Source organism: Indicator indicator, chromosome 26, assembly GCF_027791375.1.
Source record: "Indicator indicator isolate 239-I01 chromosome 26, UM_Iind_1.1, whole genome shotgun sequence".
Lineage (NCBI taxonomy): Eukaryota > Metazoa > Chordata > Aves > Piciformes > Indicatoridae > Indicator > Indicator indicator.
In genome coordinates this window covers 11,412,612-11,432,164 of record NC_072035.1, presented here as the reverse complement: position 1 = coordinate 11,432,164, position 19,553 = coordinate 11,412,612, and the positions used below count along the sequence as shown (strand labels likewise).

The window sequence follows — 19,553 nt, the reverse complement described above, 5'->3', positions numbered from 1 at the left end:
AGTAGCAGAAGCATGGCACAACCTGTCTGGCTGAGAGGACAGACCCGCTGGAAGAGAAATGAAGAGAAAAGCAGCCAGGGTTAGTTGGTTTAATTCAGTTCAGGAATGTGTTAGAGATCCCCAGGCTTAAAAAGGAACTGAAAAGCTTCTGCTGATAAAACCGTTTTAGGCTCCTAGTCAGCAACAGGCTCCAGGGGCAGACCTGGGCAGGGCATGCAGGGAGAAACCCCTTCTTCATGCTGTCCAGGGTGGGCTGCCAGCCACCTCTCCTGCCCTCTGAGGGGCTTGAGCTCTGCCCATGCAGCCTGGCAGCGACCCCTGGCACTTCCAAAGGTACTTACCCAGCTTTTCTGTTCCCCTTTAAGGGCAGCGTGGGCTGCCCACGGTTAGCAGACAAGGCCAGTTAGTAGGGCATGCGCTGGAGCTGGGGTTAGTGGGTTAGTCCATGTGCCAGGGGCAGCCCTGGCAGCCCTGGCACAGTGGGCAGCAGGGGCCCAGCAGGTTAGTGGGTTAATGTTGGAGCGCAGCGCAGCATGCAGAACCCACCCCAGTCAGCCCACTCACCCCACCCCACCCCACCACCACCACCACAGAGGGTGGGGAGGGGTCTGCCTAGCTCTGGGGGAGGCAGTGGGATCCAGCTCAGTGGAGCAGGAAGTGGTTTGGGGATTTGCCACTGGTTTAGAAAGGAGTTAGTGGAGGGCTTGAGGGTTTACCCTGCTCGGTGTAAGCTGCTTCCTGAGATAATGCTTGGCAGGGCTCTGCCCTTATTCCCCCCAGGGGTGGTCCAAACCACCCTGAGCAGCCTGTGCCCCCACCCAACACATTTCCCACCCCTGGTACTGGTGAAGACAAGGAGGAGATAACCCCGGCAGTGCCAGCCTGTAACTTGGCATTGCCACAGGGTCAGAGAGATAAAGGAGCTGGAGGAAGCAGAGAGGGGTGAAGGCAGGGTTGGCAGTGCCTAGGGCAAGGCTGCAGGCAGCTCTGTGAGAGCAGGGCTGGAGAAGTGTTCTGGGGCTCCACTGAGCTCCCATTGCCTGTGGAGGGATGAGGATCTGGCAGGGAGAACCATGGCCTGGAGCAGAGGAAAGGTGCCAGAGGCTTATCCCCTCCTCATCAGAAGCTGCCTCTCCTCAGGGCTGATGCCAGGGGGTGCCAGGAGCAGCATTTCTCCACCATTCACCCCAGAAATAAAACTGGGAAGGGGCACTCAGGTCACCTTCTGCCCTAAGTTCCTCTGGGTCACCTGCTCCCACAGCACTTGGGTCCATCTCGTCCCCACGAGGATGCTTCTGCATTTGGGGCTGCAAAAAGGGGCTCCAAGTCCTGGCAAGAGCTGTGTCTGCCCTCAGCCCCAGCCTGCTGCACACCCAGCCCTGCCACCTGCCCATTTGCTGGAGCAGGCACTGAGGTGATGGTGGCACTTATGGGGCCACTGTCAGCCCCAAGTGCCCCCACAGAAGCCATTCTACAGGCTCCTGGCAGGGAGGATGTGCTGCCCTGTGTGTGTCTCTCCCTGTGTCCCACCTTGCTCCACAAACCAGAGGCTGGGTCCCACTGGGATGTGGCACCTGCCGTGCTGGGCACTGCCAGAGCAGGAAGCACTGGGGCTTTGCTGGCAGACAGAGGGACAGGCAGGATCTCTAGGGACAACCAGGGTCCCTCTGGGCTCTGGCCATCGAGCCTCCTGAAGGAGCTGCCACAGCTCTGCTGCTGTCCCCATCTTCATCCCCACCTCATCTCCTCCCTGCACCGCACTCAGTGAAGGGCAGGGGTCTCCTTCTGCCCACGCCCTGCCCATGACTGGGGAGAGGCACATGGGAAGCCCCAGGCACTGTGCCTGACTGGGATGGAGCAGCAGGAGGGCAGGGGACCCCAGCACCTTGCAGGAAAGCGGGCACCCAGGCCGAGCCGTGTCCCCTGGCGTCACCACTGCCGTCTCTTCTGCCGCCTGCCCCTCAGCGGCCGGGCTCCTGGCTCCAGCCCACGGCAGCTGGCACTGGGTTGTTCTGCTGGGGCCAGCCTGCTGGTGGCATCCACGTGCGGGTGGTAATGGCAGCTCCCCGAGCCCCGGATCCCCTCCAGGCACTGCCCGTCTGGCCAGGTAGGAGCTGGGGCTGTGCCCCTGGGGTTGGTGGCACTGTGGATCAGAGATGCTGTGAGACCCTGGGTGGTGCCAGCCAACCCTCCCCCACCACTGAGCATGCATGGGGGAAAAAAGTCCTCTCGTGCAGGTGGCCCTGGAGACAGTGTGACCCCCCTGAGATCCAGCCAGAGCCTGGGGACAGCCTGTGAGGGGATGGTACCCTGGGGAGGAAGTCTGGCTCCTGGCTGCCCAAAGGATCATGAGGGGTAGGGAGAGCGAGAGGCTGGCACCATTGCGTGTGCCCTTCCCTGGGGGTCCTACCTGTGGTCAGTGGCTCTGCAGGTGCCATGCAATGTCCCCCCATGCTGCCTGACTGCTCCTCCTGCGCAGGGGACTGTGTGTGAACAGACCTCAGGTCAGTCATTAGCAGCTGCAAAAGAAAGCAACCAACGCAGCAAGGGAGAGAACAGTGCCAGCACCCCTGGGCACAACCCAGCCAGGGTGCATCGTGCTGCTGGGAGCCTGGCAGGATGGCAGGGCAGAGCCCCCCTGGCCTCTGCCACCATCCCTGCCTCTCCCCATCCCTGCAGGATCAAAGCCCCCAGGGCAGTAGCCTCTGCTCTGAGCCCCACTGCTGCTGGCACTGCTCCTGGTCCCCACAGGATGGCTGGGCACTGCCCAAAGCTGGGGGCAAAGGAAAGAGGCCAAATCTGTCAGATGGGGATGCAAAACCTCTGCAGGGGGAGATGCTGTGCCAGCATCCAGCTTGCCCAGTAGGCAGTGGGCACCAGCCCAAATGTCCTCCCAGCTCAGGCAAACTCACAAGCTCTGTCCTGGCATGACCTCAGGGCACCATGGCGTTGCCCAGTGGGTGAGCCCCTTGCCCCATGGGTTTGACACTAAATCCAGCACTGCCTCTTGGCATTTGGGTGCTCACAGCAGCTCCTATGGCTGCAGGCAGCTGGTGCCAGGCTCTGCTGCAGGCAGCAGTGGGCAGAGGCAGCAAGGTGGAGGTGGGCAAGCTCCAGCCCACGCTGCCCACAAGGACTCACACTCAACCCCCATGTGGGTCTGCTCAGCTGCCTGCTCAGGGACACCCAGTGCCCAAGGAAGTGCCACCTCTCCCTCCTGTGCCTGTCCCCTTGCAAGCAGGGGCGAGCCAGGCATGCCACCAAGCACAGGGGGGCACTGGGTGGGACCACATCAGAAATGGTGGCAATGCCCCAAACTGCCCCTGTGTGCTGCTGGAACTCCCTGCACTGGAGACAGGCTCTGGCTGCCTCTGCTAGTGCCACTGCCTCTGCCACTGCCACTACTTGTGCCACTGCTTCTGCCCTCTCTACCACTGCCACTGCCACCTCTGCCACTGCCCTGTGGTTAAACTGGGTGGCTCACTGGCATCAGCAGTGAGCAGTGGTCTGTGGTGGGTCTCACTCCACCTCACTCCACCTCTGCAGGGATGTGGGCACATGCAGCTGGCACCAGCAGCCAGCCTCCGCCCTCCTCCTGCCCTGGCACAGCCCCAACGGCAGCAGGTCCCCGGGGGAGTTGGGCCATGATGACTCTGCAGTTCAGCTGCTGCTGCTTCCCGAGGCTCATTGTCACCACACCAGGACAGTCCCTCCTGTGGCAACACAACATCCAATGCAGCCTTTGCTAAGCAGTTAGACAGCAGGAGCTGGGCTTGGGCACCCAGAGGTGTCACCCAGCACCTGGCAAAAGGGTTCCCTGCCCGGATCCGAGCAGGGGGTGCCTGTGGTGGGGCAAGGGAGGAGGTGGCTGCTGCAGGGGGGTGCTGGAGGATGGCTTCACTCACCCAGCAATGAAGCACATCCGGGGGGGGGTGGGGATAAAAACAACTTTATGTGGGCAGCACTGAACCAAACACTTGCTTTGTGCCAGCCCTGAGCTCCAGTTGATGATGCCACAGTGGGCTGGTGGCATGTACAGTGTCCCTGTGGCTCAGCACCTGAATTAAAAGGGGGCAAACCCTCCCTCCCTTGAGTGAGGAGGAGGATGGAGGGAAGCAGAAGCTCTGCTGCAGGGAGGTGAGGGCAGAGGGTGAGCTGCCCATGCACTGCCTTGCTGCCTGTGCCCAGAGAGGTGATGTTGAAACTGTGGCACCTGGGCACCCCCCCAGATCCTGGCAGAATGGGCATTGCATCCCTGTCCTCTGCCCTGCCGGTGCTGCCCATCACGGTGCCACCCAACACAGCCCAGGCTCTGGTGTTGGTGCTGCTGCAGCAGCCAGAGCTGATTCCCTTTGTCTGCAGCTCTGGGCAGACTGGGAAGCCCTGGGAGAAGGGGAGGGGGGAGAGGAACTGCTCCCAGGAAGCCTAGAAGGGGCTGAAAATCAGATTGTGGCTGGGTCACTGCTGGCTGCCTGGGCAGGGTGCCCTGGCTGCACACACAAAGCGTGGTGAGACAATGAGGGAGAGAAAATGGCTCCTGAGAGGTGCCCGGGCACCATCTGCCAGGTTCTTTCTCTGCAGGGGAAGAGCTGTGCTGAGCTACCCTTGGGGGACGCTGCCCCCAGCCCCTCCTCTAACCCCCTACCTAAAATCAGCGGGGTGAGGAGAAAATGGAGGTTTCTAGACCAAGTAAAGCAGCGTTTGGGCTGCTTTTCCTTCCAGGAGGACTGAAAATGAGGCAAGAATCCATTTACCTGGCTCCAGCCCTATTCTGGATGAAGTTTCTGGAAAAAAAAAAATAAAAAAAAAAGGGAAAAAAAATACAAACAAGCAGTGTATCAGCAAATATTAATGTGGAGAGGGGGCTGCAGGTGGTGCCCAGCAAGAACCAGGATGCTTGGGTACCACCGGGCATCACCCACTGGGCATCACCCCCCGGGCTGGCTCTGGGAACATGCCGTGAACGCTGCTCCTGCCCCTAACAAACGGAGGGGCGCTCAGGCTGCCCCCCACCAGCCTGGGACCCCCTAGGAGAGGGCGAGGGGTCCTGGCGTTGCGTGTGGATTCTCTTGGGAATTGCTGATAAGCAGGGAATAGGAATATTTTGGGGGCAGAGGGGTGTTTTTGGAGACCTGCCATCCCCTTAACACTCTCCCCTTCCCCCCAGACAGATGCTCCCGACCGAGCACCGCAGCCCGAGGTGCGTAGGGGGTGCTCTCCGTGCGCCCCCAAACCCCCCCAAGGAGCCCAAATCCCATGAGAAAAGAGCGAGCAAAGAGAAAAGCTAAAGCGACTTTACCTGCTTCGCGGGGTGGGGGTGAGGGGAGTGGGCTGGGCACCGGCGGGCTCCGCTGGCGACTGGCATCTCCTTTGTGCTGGGAGCTTGGCAGGGAGCAGCCCCGAGAAAGGCACGGCCAGGAGAAACCCCTCCTCCCGCAGCCCCCGCAGCCCCCGCCCGGCCCCTACCTACGGCAGGAGGATGCTGCAACTCCCATTAAATTTTAATGCTGCGAATGCGGACCAGTCACCTTCCCCCCCTCCCCGCCAGCCCCCCCGCCAGCCCTGCACCCCGCTGCCCCTCACCCCTCCACCTCTCCTCCCCCTGCAGTGGACCCCAGGGACCTCCCCCATCCCTCTGCCCCCCGCCCCCCCCGCTACTGCAAAGGCTGCCGTCACCCCCCATCCCTTCACGACACCATCACCCTCCCCTGCCAGGACACCGGTCCCCTGTGGTGGCGCAGCCCCCCGCCCCCGCAGCCATCTGGGGTGATGTGGGCACCGATGTGGGCACCCCATACCCACAGGGTCCGAAATAAATCCCCTCCCTCCCCACCCCCCACCCCCAATTTATCCTCATTCCTTGGTTATAAATCAATGGCAGGAGTCCCAAGGGGGTCCCAGGACGTGGGGAGGGGGGGTAACAGCGTGGGGGTGGCACAGGGGATGTGGAGCAGGGACTTAGGGACGTGGTGGGCAAGGATCCAGCCATGCTGGGTGGGGACAAAGGGATGGCAGAGAGCCCAGCAGTGCCCAGCCATACCCCGCGGGGCTGACCCCCATCCCGGGGGCCAGGGGGCTGAGCCGGGGGGGCCCTCTGCAGCGCTTTGCAGCTGCTGGACTCTTGCATTGTTCTCCTGATCCCCACCAGATCCCTGGGGACCTGCTGCTTCCACTACCAGCTGCCCACCAGGCCTGGCCATGTGCTGGCCCCATTCCTGACCCCCTGCATTCCCCCAGGGCTCTGGGGCTAGGGGGGGACGGCAGGGGGGAGCCGGCCGGGACTGCAGTCCCCACCAGGTGTGTCCATGGAGGGGGTTGGGAAGCTCCCCTCCCCCATGTGTGGCTGGCTGGTGGCCCCAGTTGGATTTGCCCTGGGGGGACAGGAGGGTTTCACTCAGCCCACCCCAAAACTCTTTGTTTTCTCTTCTATTCTGCAGTTTTAATTGGGATTTCCTTGGAGACAACCAGGCAGCCAGGGTCTCCAGTGGTGGTCCTTCTGCTGCAAATGTCACCAGGACCAGGACACTTTCATCACCTTTTGTCCAGAGCTCTTCTGAAACGAGAAATTCTGTCCAAACCAGCCTTCCTCTGCCCCATTTTCAGCTTGAATTCACTGCTGCTTTCTCATGAGCTGAAGAAAGTCGTCCAGCAAGAGCTTCTGATGGCTTCTTGCAGCCTCAGAGTTTGCCCACAGTGGCAGGCAGGGAGGAGTACTGAGAGCTTGTGCTGTCACCTCGCTGCCCAGGGGACAGGACACAGCTTGGCATGGTCCCCTGCACTGCTGAGGTCTGAGGGCTCAGCTGACCCTTCCCTGGGCAAGGGTTGGGGGGAATTCAGGACTGGTGTGGGTGCAGAGGTGATGGGTGCAGGGGTAATGGGTGCAGGGACAGGTGCAGGATGGATTGGTACAGGGATGGGTGCAAGGACAGGTGCCCAGCCTGCAGCTGCAGCTTGTTGGATCCTGCAGCTCCTTCCAGCTCTGGAACAAGACCACACACTGTCCTCCTCACCTTGCTGGAGCTGCAGCATGGCTCTGGGAAGCTGATGGCAGAGCAGATGGGGTCTGCAGGGTGGTGGGCATGTGGGGGGCCTGCAAAGCCCCCAGGTTGGCAGCCAGGCTGGCAGAGGGAGAGGATGGCCACAGTTCTTGCTGGTGGGATGTCCAGGGATGTGCATGGGCTGCACTGTTGCTCTTGCTGGCTCAGCACCTGCATCTGCTCCCCTGCACCGATCCGGACAGCTGTGCCCTGGCCCCTGGTCCCACAACTCCTTGAGGGACTGCCAGTGGTGCCATCACCCCACAGTGCAGCTCCAAACATGAGCTGGGCAGGGGCTTTGCCCACCTGTTGTGGGGCCATAGAACCACAGACTCGTTTGGGTGGGAAGGGACTTCTAAAGCTCATCCAATCCAACCCCCCTGCAGTCAGCAGGGACATCTGCAACCAGAGCAGGTTGCTCACAGCCCTAAACCTGACCTGGAATGGTTCCAGGGATGTGACATCTCCCACCCACTCTGGGCAACCTGGGCCAGGCTCTCACCAGCCTCAGTGTCAAACATTTCTTCCTTCTCTCAGTCTGAATCTCCCTCTTTTGGTTTAAACCCTCACCCCTTGTCCTGTGTATCATCAACAGGCCCTGCTCAAAAGTCTGTCCCCAGCTTTCTCACAGACCCCTCTAAGTACTGGAAGGCTGCAATAAGACCATAGGATCACAGGATGTTAGGAGTTGGAAGGGACCTTTGAAGATCATCAAGTCCAACCCCCCCTGCCAGAGCAGAGTCATAGAATCCAGCACAGATTGCACAGAAACACATCCAGATGGGTCTTGAAAGTCTCCAGAGGAAGAGACTCCACAAGATCTCCCGATGTGGATGCCTGTGCTGGCTGTGGGAGCAGAAAAGGACCCCCACTCCCTTCCCCTCCCCCCTTCCCCCTGCACAGCCCCAGCCCTGCCCTCGAGTATCCCCACGGCACCCCCTCCCCAGGCGCCATGGTGCCACCTCGGACGACTGAGCCTTTATTGAGCTTTTGTCCCTGCCGTCCCGCGGGAGAGACGGCGCCCAGGGCTTGCGCGGCGGCTCCGCCGCCGGTGGTCACTGCTGCACCCTGCGGATGGACTGGACCTGGCCCGTCTGCGCGTGGGACCCCCACTCCCGAACGTGCTTGTACTCGCCCGTGGGGCTGTCGCTCTCCAGGAGGTACTGGAAGCCGCGGTACCCCGGGTACTGGGAGCAGACCCACCTGCGACGGAGCAGAGAGCGCCGCTGGCTCGCCGCTGGCAGCACCATCCGCGCCCTGTGCTGCGGGCGCTGGGCGGCGGGCAGGGCGCCAGCAGCTGGCAGAGCTCCGCCGAGCGCCCCTGGTGCAGGGCGCAGGGGTACTCACGCTCCGGAGCAGACGAGGAAGGAGCCCACGGAGCTGCTGCCCCAACCCAGGGCGGGCAGCGAGGGGCAATCGTCGCTCAGCTCCCCCCGCCTGCCCTGGAAGTTCTCCTGCTCGAAGAGCATCAGCCTGCTGTGCCCGTGGTCCTGTCGCCGAGATGGGCATCACGTCGGCATGGCTGCCCTGGCCAGTGGCTGGGGGTGGGCTGTGGGGACCAGCCTGGGGGTGGGCTCTGAGAGCTGGCCCCGTGTCGGGGTGGCCAGGACGAGGGCACTCACGGCGCAGGCGATGGGGCGGAAGGAGCACATCCTCTCCACGTGGTAGGCGTTGCTGCCGCTCCACGCCTCCCAACACGGGTACTCGCCGCGTTCCAGCACGAACTGCTGCCCCTGGAAGCCGCTGTGCTCGAAGCCTGCCCATCTGCCAGGGGTGGGAAGCGAGGGTGAGACCCCCCACACTGCCCACCAACCTGCTCACACCCAGCGCAGAGCCCACTGCACCCCACAGAGGTGAGTCTGTTCCTTGGAGGAGACAGCCCCATGGCTTGGGTGGCACTGGCTTCCTCCACCCTTCAGCTTCTCTCTGTCTATGGGGTCCCACGGCACCCCCCACCCCTCCACCCCCCCGTGACCCCCACTCACGCCCCACTCTCGATCTTGCAGGAGCGAACGGTGCTGAAGCCGTGCTCGGGGGTGCTGTAGCAGTCAGCAGTGAACTCATGCTTCTTGCCCTGGAAGAAAGCCTCATCCCACACCACGATCTGGGGAGGACAGAGGGAGTCAGGGGGCTCCACGGGGGCAGAGACTCCCAGCAGACCCTGCAGCCCCATAGCTGGGTGCTCCCAGGGCTCAGGATGCCTCCCTGGCACTGCCCAGGCTCCCCTACCTTCCAGAGACCAGAGGATCTCCTGCAGCGCTGGCTCATGGTGGCTCTGCCAGGGCACAAGGGAATGGGACCATAAAAACCAGTCCCAAGGCTGGTGCATCACTGGGCTGTGCAAGCTTGGCCAGACCCACCAGCCCTGCACACCAAGGACTTGGCCCTCCCCTGGGACCCCTATGTCCTGGGACCCCTATATCCTGGGACCAGGCTTCAGGCCATGAGTTGCAGGCAAGTGGAGCAGGAGCTGGCAGCCACCTGCATTGCTCTACAGGGCTTGCCTTGGCCTCTGTTCAGGTGAAAATACCCTCAGGAGCCCACATACATCCCTTTGCCAGTGGCATGGGAGGCAGTCACAGGGTTGTTCCATGCTGGAGCTGGCACAGAGCATGGGCTGGGGTTCTCCCAGTGCACCCAGTGCTTTCCCAAGCCCATCCAGGTCTGCCATCCAGACCACGAAAAGCAGCAGGTGCCTGGCACAGTATCCATATCCCTGACAGCCACTGTGGCAGCCTGGCACAGCACTGCAGCAGAGTGATTATGCTGCCTGCCCATGCACGAGGCTGCCCATGCCTCCTCCTGCTGCTGCAGGCATCCTCCTGAGCCAAAGCCCTTGTGCAGGCAGCCCCAGCACCCACAACCCTGTGCAGGTTCCCAGACATGCTCACCATGCCTGGGCAGGGCCAGCACTGAGCCAGCAGCATTGCAGAAGTGGCCACATGCCCACACTGAGCAGCAGCACCCAGCCCTGCTGCCACTGCCACCAATGCTCCCTGATTCCCCTGCCACTGTCCCCTTCCCAGCCCATCCCCAGCAGCTGCTCTTGTCCTGTGACCACGGCTGCAGACTCCCGCAGCCCCCAGCCATGCCAGCCAGAGGCACCAGGTCCTCCTCCACATGTGCCCACGGCAGCTAAGCTCTCAGAAGCCAGCCATAGAAGCTAGAGGGGTGTGTGCCACCAGGCTCCTGCACTTACCTGGGGTGAGGTGCTGGTGCCCGGGGAGGTGACATGGCCAGCTGCCCTCCCGCCGGGTTTTTATAGGCTCCAGATCGAGCCCGAGCCCCGGGGAGCGTCCCTGAAACCCCTAACTCAGCAGATGGCAGGAGGAGGGACTGGCCAGAACAAAGCCACCAGGCAGAGAAGCTGCAGAGCAGGGACACTGCAGCTCCCGCTCCCCAAACCCACCAGGCACGGGCTCTGACCCCTGGCCCTGCAGCTCTGAACGTGGGCATCACCCCCGGGGTCTGCCAACCCTCCTGCCTGACCCGGGGCTGGGCTGAGACCATACCCCCAGCCTGGGGGTGCTCTGGCAGTGCTCCTCCTGCCCCATTTCTGGGATGTGGTGGAGTCTCCATCTCTGGAGACATTCAAAACCCACTTGGATGTGTTGCTGTGTGACCTTCTCTAGGTGAATCTCTCTTGGCAGAGGGGTTGGACTCGATGATCTCCAGAGGTCCTTCCCAACCCCCACCATGCTGTGGTTCAGTGAATTTTGGGAAGCAGCAGGGAAGATGCATCTGCTCACCACAGTGTTTGCTCTCCCTGCTCAGGCAGAGCAGCTCTGCCTGGAAGCCAGGGAAGCTCTTCTGCAGGCTGAGCACACAGCAACCACCTGGCATGTTAGAATCAGGGACTGGGGGAGAAGGAAAGCAAGAGACAGGTTTGCAAAGGCATTGGAGGGGCTCAAGATGGAGCTCAGTCCTGAAGGGATGCTGCAGCATCCTTTAGCATCTATGCACAAGGACCTGGAAAGACCCTGCTGCATCCAGGATGTGGGCACAGAAAGATCTTCGAGCTTGGCTTGTGGTGATCCCCCACCAAATCATCCTGGGCTCATGCTGGGGCTCCAAGGGCTGGGCACCCTACAGAGGCACCTACCCAGCGTGCCCACCCAAGGGGAGGGAGCAGCAAAAGGAGGCTGTTGGGATGGGTAGGAAAACCCATGTGCCCAGGTAGTGCCATGTTGTGGGACAGCATTTGCCAGTGAACTGCCAAGTGGCTGAGCTGTAACATCCTCCTTCACACAGCCCTGGCAGCCCTGGGCACTGTGGGGGAGGCAGAGCAGGCAAGCACGGCAGCTGGGGCAGGGGTCCTGGCTGCACTGGGCCTGTGCTTGATGTCCCCAACCTCTGCACCCCCAGCAAATGTGCATTTGGCACAAGTTGCTCCCAGCCTCTCGCCGTAGCCTGGACTAAACTCAGCTTGTTGCCAGCCACCAGCGTGGTCACCACAGCTCACTGGCTCTCCACGATGTGCCCTGGCACTGCCATGTGGCTGTGTGGAGTCCAGGCTGTGGCTGGGTGCCCCCACAGTGCCACTCAGCACCGGGCAGGGGTGCAGCAGCTGGAGCTCTCCGTGCAGCAGGACTCAGCAGAGCAGGACAAACCCCTCTAGCTAGGCATGTGCCCATATCTGTGCCTGCCAGGGCTGAGCTGGGTCAGCTCCAGCCACCTGCACCAGGCCTGAGGCTTGGGCAGCTCTTTGCTGTGTCTGAGCTGTGCATCCCTGCAGCCAGAGGCAGGGATGCTCAGTGGGGAGGGCAGAGATTTTGTGTCTGAGGATGCTCAGGAACCACCAAGGGCAAATCCTTGCTGCCAGCCTTCCCAGAGCATTGTCTCAGGGAAAACCAGCTGGTTGCTGAGGCCTCAGAGTAAGGAGCAAAGCAGGAGCAGAGCTTGGTCCCTCCCAGCATGGCTTTCCAGTGCCTGAGTCCAAAAGTGCTTGGAGCTGGGAGGGGAAATAGAGTCAGAAGCAGGGCAGTGGGAGCTGGGGAGTGGAGGAGACCTGAGTAACACCCACAGGAGAGGGGGCACAGTTAAAATAACCCACCCTGGCTCTGAGAGGAAGAGAATGCAGCTGAAAACAGAAATCTAACACACGTGTAAATGAAGGCAAAATGAAAACCATGGGTCTTAAGAGGCTGCCCAGTGCCAAGGTGAGAAATCAGAGTGTGGGCAGTGCTCAGGGGAGGAGGGAACAGCAGCACCCAAACCCAGCTGTGCCTCTGGGCATGGCAAAGCCACTGTGAAACCCACTGGAAAGGGAGAAGTGATCCATAAGCACTTTTTGTTGGGGATTTTAGGAAGTTCCATGGAAACAGGAGGAAGAATTATTTTACTGTGAGGGTGACAGAACACTGGAACAGGCTGCCCAGGGGGGTCGTGGGGTCTCCCTCTCTGGAGATATTCAAGACCCACCTGGATGCATTCCTGTGTGGCCTGGTATAGGTGATCCTGCTCTGGCAGGGGGGGGTGGCGACTGGATGATCTTTTGAGGTCCCTTGCAGCCCCTGACATTCTGTGATTTTGGGCACTAGCCCAGAGGGTGCAGCTGGATCCCACTTCACACTTGAAGGGAACAAAGGATGATGGCAAAAGGAGAGCTCTGAGATGAGCTGCTGCTGGTGGTGAAGAGCTGGCCCAGGAGGGCTGGTGACTGCTGCTGCAGGAGGTTGGGGTCTGGGAAAGGAGCAGGAGGAGATGGGAGTGAGGGTATGAACAGGATCCCAGCAGGCAAACTGGGAAAGCAGATGGTTGGAGGCTCGATGGGAGTTAGAGGAGGGTCCCTGCAAGGTGCCCCCCAGTGCAGAGAGCAGCAGTGGGGTGCAGGATGTGGCACCACAAGCTGAGCCACCACAGAGAGTGTGTCCAATGTGTCCCCAGCGAGCCCCCCAAGCCCTCCACCAGAGACAGCTGTGATGTGCCAACCCCCTGCAGGGTGGTGATGGCAAAGCAGGGATGGTGCAGAAAGAGCATGGCACAGGGTTAAATGGGCTAAAAACCAGCTCAGGGTGGTTCTTGGGGGGGGGGGGGGGTGCAGCAAGGAGGGCCATTCCCAGAGGAGAGAGAGCACCATTGTGAGGGACTGGGATGGCTGGGAAAGTGTCAGCTTTGCACCTCAGCTGGAAAATGACCCAATTCCTGATGCATTTCAAAACACTCAGGTCTTGCATCCTGGTGTCTGCAGGGCAGTGCCCTCAGGAGTTTATGGGCACAGAGTGATGGTGAAAAACAGAGATGGAGCATTTTGGGGGGATGGACAAGATGACTTTTGAGGGTCACTTCCAACCCAATGCAATCTGTGAGGCTGTTCACTCTGGAGAAGAGAAGGCTCCAAGGAGACCTTGTTGTGGACTTCCAGTATCTGAAGGGAGCTAAAAGAAAGCTGGGGAGGGACTTTTTAGGGTGTCAGGGAGTGATAGGACTTGGGGGGGTGGAGCAAAAATAGAAATGAGTAGATTCAGATTGGATTTTAGGAATAAATTCTTGCCCATGAGGGTGGTGAGACACTGGCACAGGTTGCCCAGGGAGGTGGTGGAAGCCTCATCCCTGGAGGTGTTTGCAGCCAGGCTGGATGTGGCTCTGAGCAACCTGCTGTAGTGTGAGATGTCCCTGCCCATGGCAGGGGGCTTGGAACTGGCTGATCCTTGAGGTCCCTTCCAACCCTAACAATTCTCTGATCTGTTTAAGAGGGAAGAAACGGGGCACGGAGCAACCAGAGGGCTGGGCACCTGTGGGCACAGGACTGGCTCAGCACCCCAGTTACAGTGGCACCAAAGCCGGGTGCCCAGGCAGGTCGGGTGGCAGGGCCGGTGGGTGGGCAGGGGGTGGGTGGCAGGGCCGCTGGGTGGGCAGGGGCTGGGTGGCACGGCGGTGCCAGCCGGGCCACGCGAGGGCTATATATGCCCCGGCGGGGTGGCGGCACGCGGGCAGCGGGTGCCGGCGCTCGCCGCAAAGTGGCACGGTCAGGCCTTCTGTTGTGCCGCGGGCACAAAGGAAAGTGCTGGGTTCAGCGGCTGGGCACGGGGCCGGGGAGAGGCTTCCAGCTCGCCCAGCGCTTTGCAGGATGTGATGACTGGGCGGCCGCGCAGACACTGATGAGCTGGCAGTTCCTTTGTGTGCCCGCCCGGGGGGTCTGCCCTTGCCAGGCTATAAAGTGGGGGCCTGGCTGCGCCCCGAAACACAAGCCCGCTCACTCCAACAAGAAGCAGCAGCTGCCCAGGTAAGAGGACAAAGTCCCCGGGCACTGGGCTGCAGCCGGACCTGAGAGGGGGGGAGAGGGAGACGCAGGGTCTCACTGTGACCGCTGCCGTGGCCACCACGTCTGGGACCACCCTGGTGCCCGGTATCCTGCTGCCCTCCACTCCCCTGGTAGCTGCTGGTGACGGACACCTGCACGGCCAATGATGGGGTGCCCACCTGAGGGCGTCATGGGAACTGGGCTGTCCTCTTCCCACGCCCTCATACGCTGCCCTGGTGCCCAGCTGGGCTCCCAGGCAGGCTGGCCCCAACAGCTGGTACAGAATCAGGCCGGAGCCTGGCTGAGGACAGAAGAGAGTGGCTGGGAACGGGTGTTTGGGGCTACGCTGGGCACCTCTGCAGTAGTAGGACCACACTCAGACCTCTCCTGATCACAGAAGGGGAGTGTGGGCATCCAAGACCTCCTGTGGTCCTGCTGGTGAAGGAAGCACTCTGTGCCTGGCTGGAGAACCTCCTGGCAGCTCCTCTCCCAACTCTGGCCAGTCACCTCATGCTGAGCCCCCTCATCCCAACTGACCATCCCCAGGGCGGTGTGAGGTCCAGGGTGGGCGGTAGGTGCCCGTGTCTGTGCCTCTTCTCTAACCTGCTGCTGGCATCTCTGCTGGGTGCCCTGTGCCAGACTTGAGCCCAACACCGCGATGTCTGAGACCACAAAACTCGCTGCTCCCGGCCTGGCTGCGGAGGAGAAGGAGAAGGCAGCCCCAGCGCCAACTCCATCCCTCGACCCTGCTCCCGTCGCAAACAGCAAGGGTGAGGAACCCTCCACAGAAGCCTTCAGGGTAAGCCCAGCTGCTCCCCACAGGCAGTGACATGACCTGGGGGTGAGGGATGGTGCCAGCACCTCTGGGTCTGATGGCAGGAGCAGAGCACAGGTGGTCCAGCGGTAGGACCCTCATTGGAGAGCAAGAGAAGAGTGGAGACGATGCCATCCCTCCCTGTTGCATCCCTGCTGGGCAGCAGCTCTCTGGGTGCAGGATTCAGGCAGCTGCAGGAGGGATGGTCTGGATGCCTCATTTCTGGGACAGCTTGTTGGAGGCTTTGAAAATGCTCTGCCATGGGTCATGATGACAGGGCTTGGTTTTGCCACCCACTCCCTCTGGTCACCTCCATGTCTGGAGGTCCTGCAGTGCTGTCAGGGGGTGAAGGAGGAGGCTGCAGGTGACTGGGCCAGCACCAAAATGCCATGTCAATGACAAGACAGTGCCACCAAGGTGCTGCAGCAGGGCTGGAGACAAGGGGTGAGCAATGTGAGGACTCTGGTGACACTTCTGCACATGCCAGGCAGCAAAGGCCATGGAATGGGTGCTGCTCCTGGAAAAGCAGCTCCTTGCCAGTCCAGCTGGGACCTGATGTGAGCACCAGCACAGGGAGACATGGCTTTGCAGCCCCAAAACTGGGCTCAGGATGAGGCCATCTCATTGTGAGGGTGTCTGTCAGGAGGGGACCTTCCTTTGTTCAGTTGGTGTTGGGATGGAGCTGCTCATGAAAAGAGGCCAACTTGGCTTGTCCCAGAATTCTTCAGGAAGCCTTGGAGAGCCAAGAGGGACACAGGGCAGTGGGATCATGCGAGCAGGGGCCATGCAGGGCCATGCAGCATCACCCTGCCATCCCCACACATCCATGCCCCCATCCAACCCTTTCCCTCTGCCCCTAGATCATCGTCTTTGACCAGGAGAACTTCCAGGGCAGGCAGATGGAGTTCACCACTGAGTGCCTGAACCTGGGGGACCGTGGCTTCGATCGGGTGCGCAGTGTCATTGTCACCTCTGGACCGTAAGTGACCCCGGCCAGGGAGGGGACCATGTCCCTGGGGATGTCTCAGGGAGGTGGAGATGTGGTCCTGGGGAGCAGCATCATGTGCAGGGCACTTCCCTGAACCTGGACAGAGGGAAAAGCAGGAGCAGGACCAGTGCAGGAGCAGAGCTGGGAATCCCAGGTCTCCTTCGAGGTGGGCAGGATGGTCTGGGCAGGATGGTCTGGGCAGGAGGGCAGGATGCCAGGGCCACTTGCAAAACAAAGGGCATTCAGGGCAAAGCCAAGGAAAGGTACCCACCGGATTTGTCACCTGAAACTGGCCATGAAAGACAAGACCTGTAGATTTTAGAGAGGCCAAGGTGAAACGAAGTGGGTGTCTTGGAGCAGGCTAGTGGCTGGAGCCACCACAAAGACAAGGCTGAAGGTGGCAGGAGAGGGCAGGCAGGGAGCCCCCTAAGCTTCCCAGTGACAAAGGGGCTGAGAAGGTCTAAAAGCTGTGGGAACATCAACACAGGCAGGGACCAAACTGATGGCCAAATGAGATAACTGATCCGGGTGTTGAAAGAGCTCTCACCACGGCCATGCCTGGCTGGAATGCAGCCTGGCAGTGGTGGGACAGCCAGGGGTGCTGGCAGTGCTGCAGGAAGGGTGCACCAGACACAGCTTGCCCTGAGGGACTGGCCAAGGTGACTTATGGTCACCTTGAATGACACCACGTAGCACCAGTGACAGCTTTGTTATTGGGAAGCCAGAATATCCAACTGGTCTTGAAAGGGAAGGGGATGGAGAAGCCCTGAGGAGCTCAGGTGTGACAATGGGGAAACTGCACTAGATATAGAAGGGATGAAACTTGGGGAGCAGAGGATCTGAGCGTCATTGAGGTCCTCAGAGTCTTCTGAGACTCTCCCCCAAAATCTCCTTAAGGAAAGAGAAAGGCAGAATCAGCCAAGCTGAGCCTTAGAAGCCAGCACAAGGTGGCACTGCCTGCAGTGCTCCAACAGATCTCCTTGCCATCCGGAAAAGACCTGTGGGCATGGGCAGAAAATGAGCCCTTTATGGGGGGAAGCAGCAAACGTGGGGCTGGGCTGGTGCCTGGGAGCTTTTGGAGCCCTGAGCCTGTAACATTCAGAGCACAGCAGCACCTCCTGGCACCACTAAAGAGGTGACATTGCAGCTGAACAAGCACCCGCATGGTGGTCATGGGCTGGATGCCAAGTCTGGCTGGAGCTGGTGCAGCAGAGCATGAGAGCATGCCAGGAGTAGGCAGCCTGAGCAGCCTAGGCTCAGTGGTGCAAGAGGGAGAAGAATCAAGGTCCTGAGATGAAGCGAGGACAAGTCTCTGCTGTGCCCCGCACACGGCTTGCCAGCTTCTTGGAGTCCTGCTGCTCCCCATGATGAGGAAGGGAGCACTGTGGGCACACTGGTGTCTGCTGCTGGACCTGGAGGAGTGTGCCAGTGAGCACTCAGTGGAGTGAGCTTGGTGCTTCACATCAGCTTCTGGCGTGGGAGAAAGGTGGCAGCAGGATGGTGGGACCAGTCCTGACACCCGCAGCATTTTTGGGTCCCGGGAGCACAGCACCAGCACCCCACAGGCTGGCAGAGCAGGAAAGGAGCTGCTGTGGTGGCATCTGACCCACTGCATTGTCCTTCCCCTCCTCTCCCCAGCTGGGTGGCCTATGAGCAGGCCAACATGCGTGGGGAGATGTTCATCCTGGAGAAGGGCGAGTACCCTCGCTGGGACACCTGGTCTAGCAGCTACCGGAGCGACTGCTTCATGTCCATGCGTCCCATCAAAATGGTGAGTGGCCCAGGAGCAGAAGGCACCCAGCGGGGCTCCAGGGCTTTGCCCATGTGACCAAGCACCTTCCCTCTGTCTTCTCCAGGAGGCTGAGGACCACAAAATCTCCCTGTACGAGTCTGCTGACTTCAAGGGCAACAAGATGGAAATCCAGGAGGATGATGTGCCCAGCCTCTGGGCTTATGGTTTCTGTGACCGTGTGGGCAGCGTGCAGGTGCCCAGTGGAACGTAAGCCGGGGTGTGGTGGTGGTGGCTGCCCCCGGCCAGGCTCCCCATCCTCTCCCATGCCCCCACTCGCTGCCTGCTGGGCCCAGGCACCCAGACACGGGGCTCAGTCAGATATGAATTCCCACCCAAATGGTGGAACCCATCACCCAGGGGGGCTCACCCAGCACACAGGCGCACTGTCAGTGGGCTCATGGAGCGCACTGTCAGTGGACCCATGGGGGGCACAGCCAGTGGGTACATGGGAGGAACTGCTAGTGAGTACATGAGGGGGACAGCCAGTGGGTTCATGAGGAAACTGCCAGTGGGTACAAGGGGTCCTCTACCCGAGAGGGGTACTGGTGGGGCCACTGCTGCCCGTAGCAGCCAACCCTGCTCAGGTTCCCTCCGTTTACTTTCCCTACAGCTGGGTCGGGTACCAATACCCTGGCTACAGAGGCTACCAGTACCTCTTTGAGACCGGAGACTTCCGACACTGGAACGAGTGGTCTGCCTTCCAGCCCCAGATCCAATCCATCCGCCGCATCCGGGACATGCAGTGGGACCAGAAGGGGACCTTCGTCACCCCCGACGCGCCCTCCGACTGAGCGTGCCCGCCTGCTAGCTACAGAGTCCCGGGCCCCGTGGGGCACCCCCGCCTCCCCCCGCGCTCGCCTGCCCAGCACTTTCCTTGTACATTGCACATTCCCTGGATGTTCTCTACCTTGCGAGGCAAATTAAAAAAATCCCAGAAGAAGACTAAAACTGCTCAGAGTCGCTGCCCGTGGGGATGCCCCGGGGTTTGCCCGCCTCGTGCCAGGAGGGGGCGGGTGGAGGGGTGGTTTCCCCGCGGGAATTTTTGCTTAACGGGATCGCTCTTGTGCCGGGGATGCGGTGGGGATAAAGGGGACACTGGGGAAAGCAGGATGAGGATGGGGGTAGCAGAAATCTCGTCCAGCCTCATGCGGCTTCTTATGGGCCTCAGGTCACACCAGGAGTGGGCAGACCGTGGGGGTCCTGGGCGGGTGAGGGCCACGGAGAGCCGCAGGGCACTGCTGGTGGGTACATGGAGGGCACCGCTGGACTATCAGCCGCACGCAGCGGGACTCCCCGGGAGCGGCCAGTAATTACCAGCACTAATTGCTGTCAATCAAGGACCCGAGCCAGTTTCAGGGAGATTTTCCCCCCACCCCCACGTGCCGGACTCGGTTCTGACCCCACCCAGCTCTTCCCTCGGGCGCTGTTCCCTGTTTCGCATCCCGGGGAGGCACCTTTCGGGGCTGTTCCCACTTTGTTAATTAGCGATCGCACCGATTACCCTAATTACACCGATTGCAGCGCTGCCGGGCACCACGCACCGCGTACCATGCACCGGGCACCGCGCAGCAGCACCCGGGAGAAGGCGATCCCCGGTCCCTGGGGCATTGCCGTGTCCCTGGCCCGGCCTCGGCCCCAGCCCCAGCCCCAGCTCGCCGGTAGGGCGCACACGCGTGCCG

At 61.0% G+C, this 19,553-nt stretch overlaps 2 protein-coding genes across 2 annotated transcripts; one reads left to right on the top strand and one right to left on the bottom strand.

Moving 5' to 3' along the window:
• Positions 1-8,092: 8,092 nt before the first annotated feature.
• CRYBA4 (crystallin beta A4) lies at positions 8,093-9,305 on the bottom strand. The gene is made up of 5 exons (XM_054392537.1): positions 9,267-9,305; positions 9,023-9,141; positions 8,660-8,801; positions 8,385-8,527; positions 8,093-8,240 (listed from the first exon to the last, which is right to left on the bottom strand). Exons 1-5 carry the CDS (start codon positions 9,303-9,305, stop codon positions 8,093-8,095), a joined length of 591 nt encoding a protein of 196 aa, XP_054248512.1.
• Positions 9,306-14,938: 5,633 nt separating this feature from the next.
• On the top strand, positions 14,939-18,665 carry CRYBB1 (crystallin beta B1). The gene is made up of 5 exons (XM_054392536.1): positions 14,939-15,079; positions 15,955-16,073; positions 17,721-17,853; positions 17,939-18,081; positions 18,485-18,665. The coding sequence occupies exons 1-5, from the start codon at positions 14,939-14,941 to the stop codon at positions 18,663-18,665; spliced, it is 717 nt and encodes a 238-aa protein (XP_054248511.1).
• Positions 18,666-19,553: the final 888 nt, after the last annotated feature.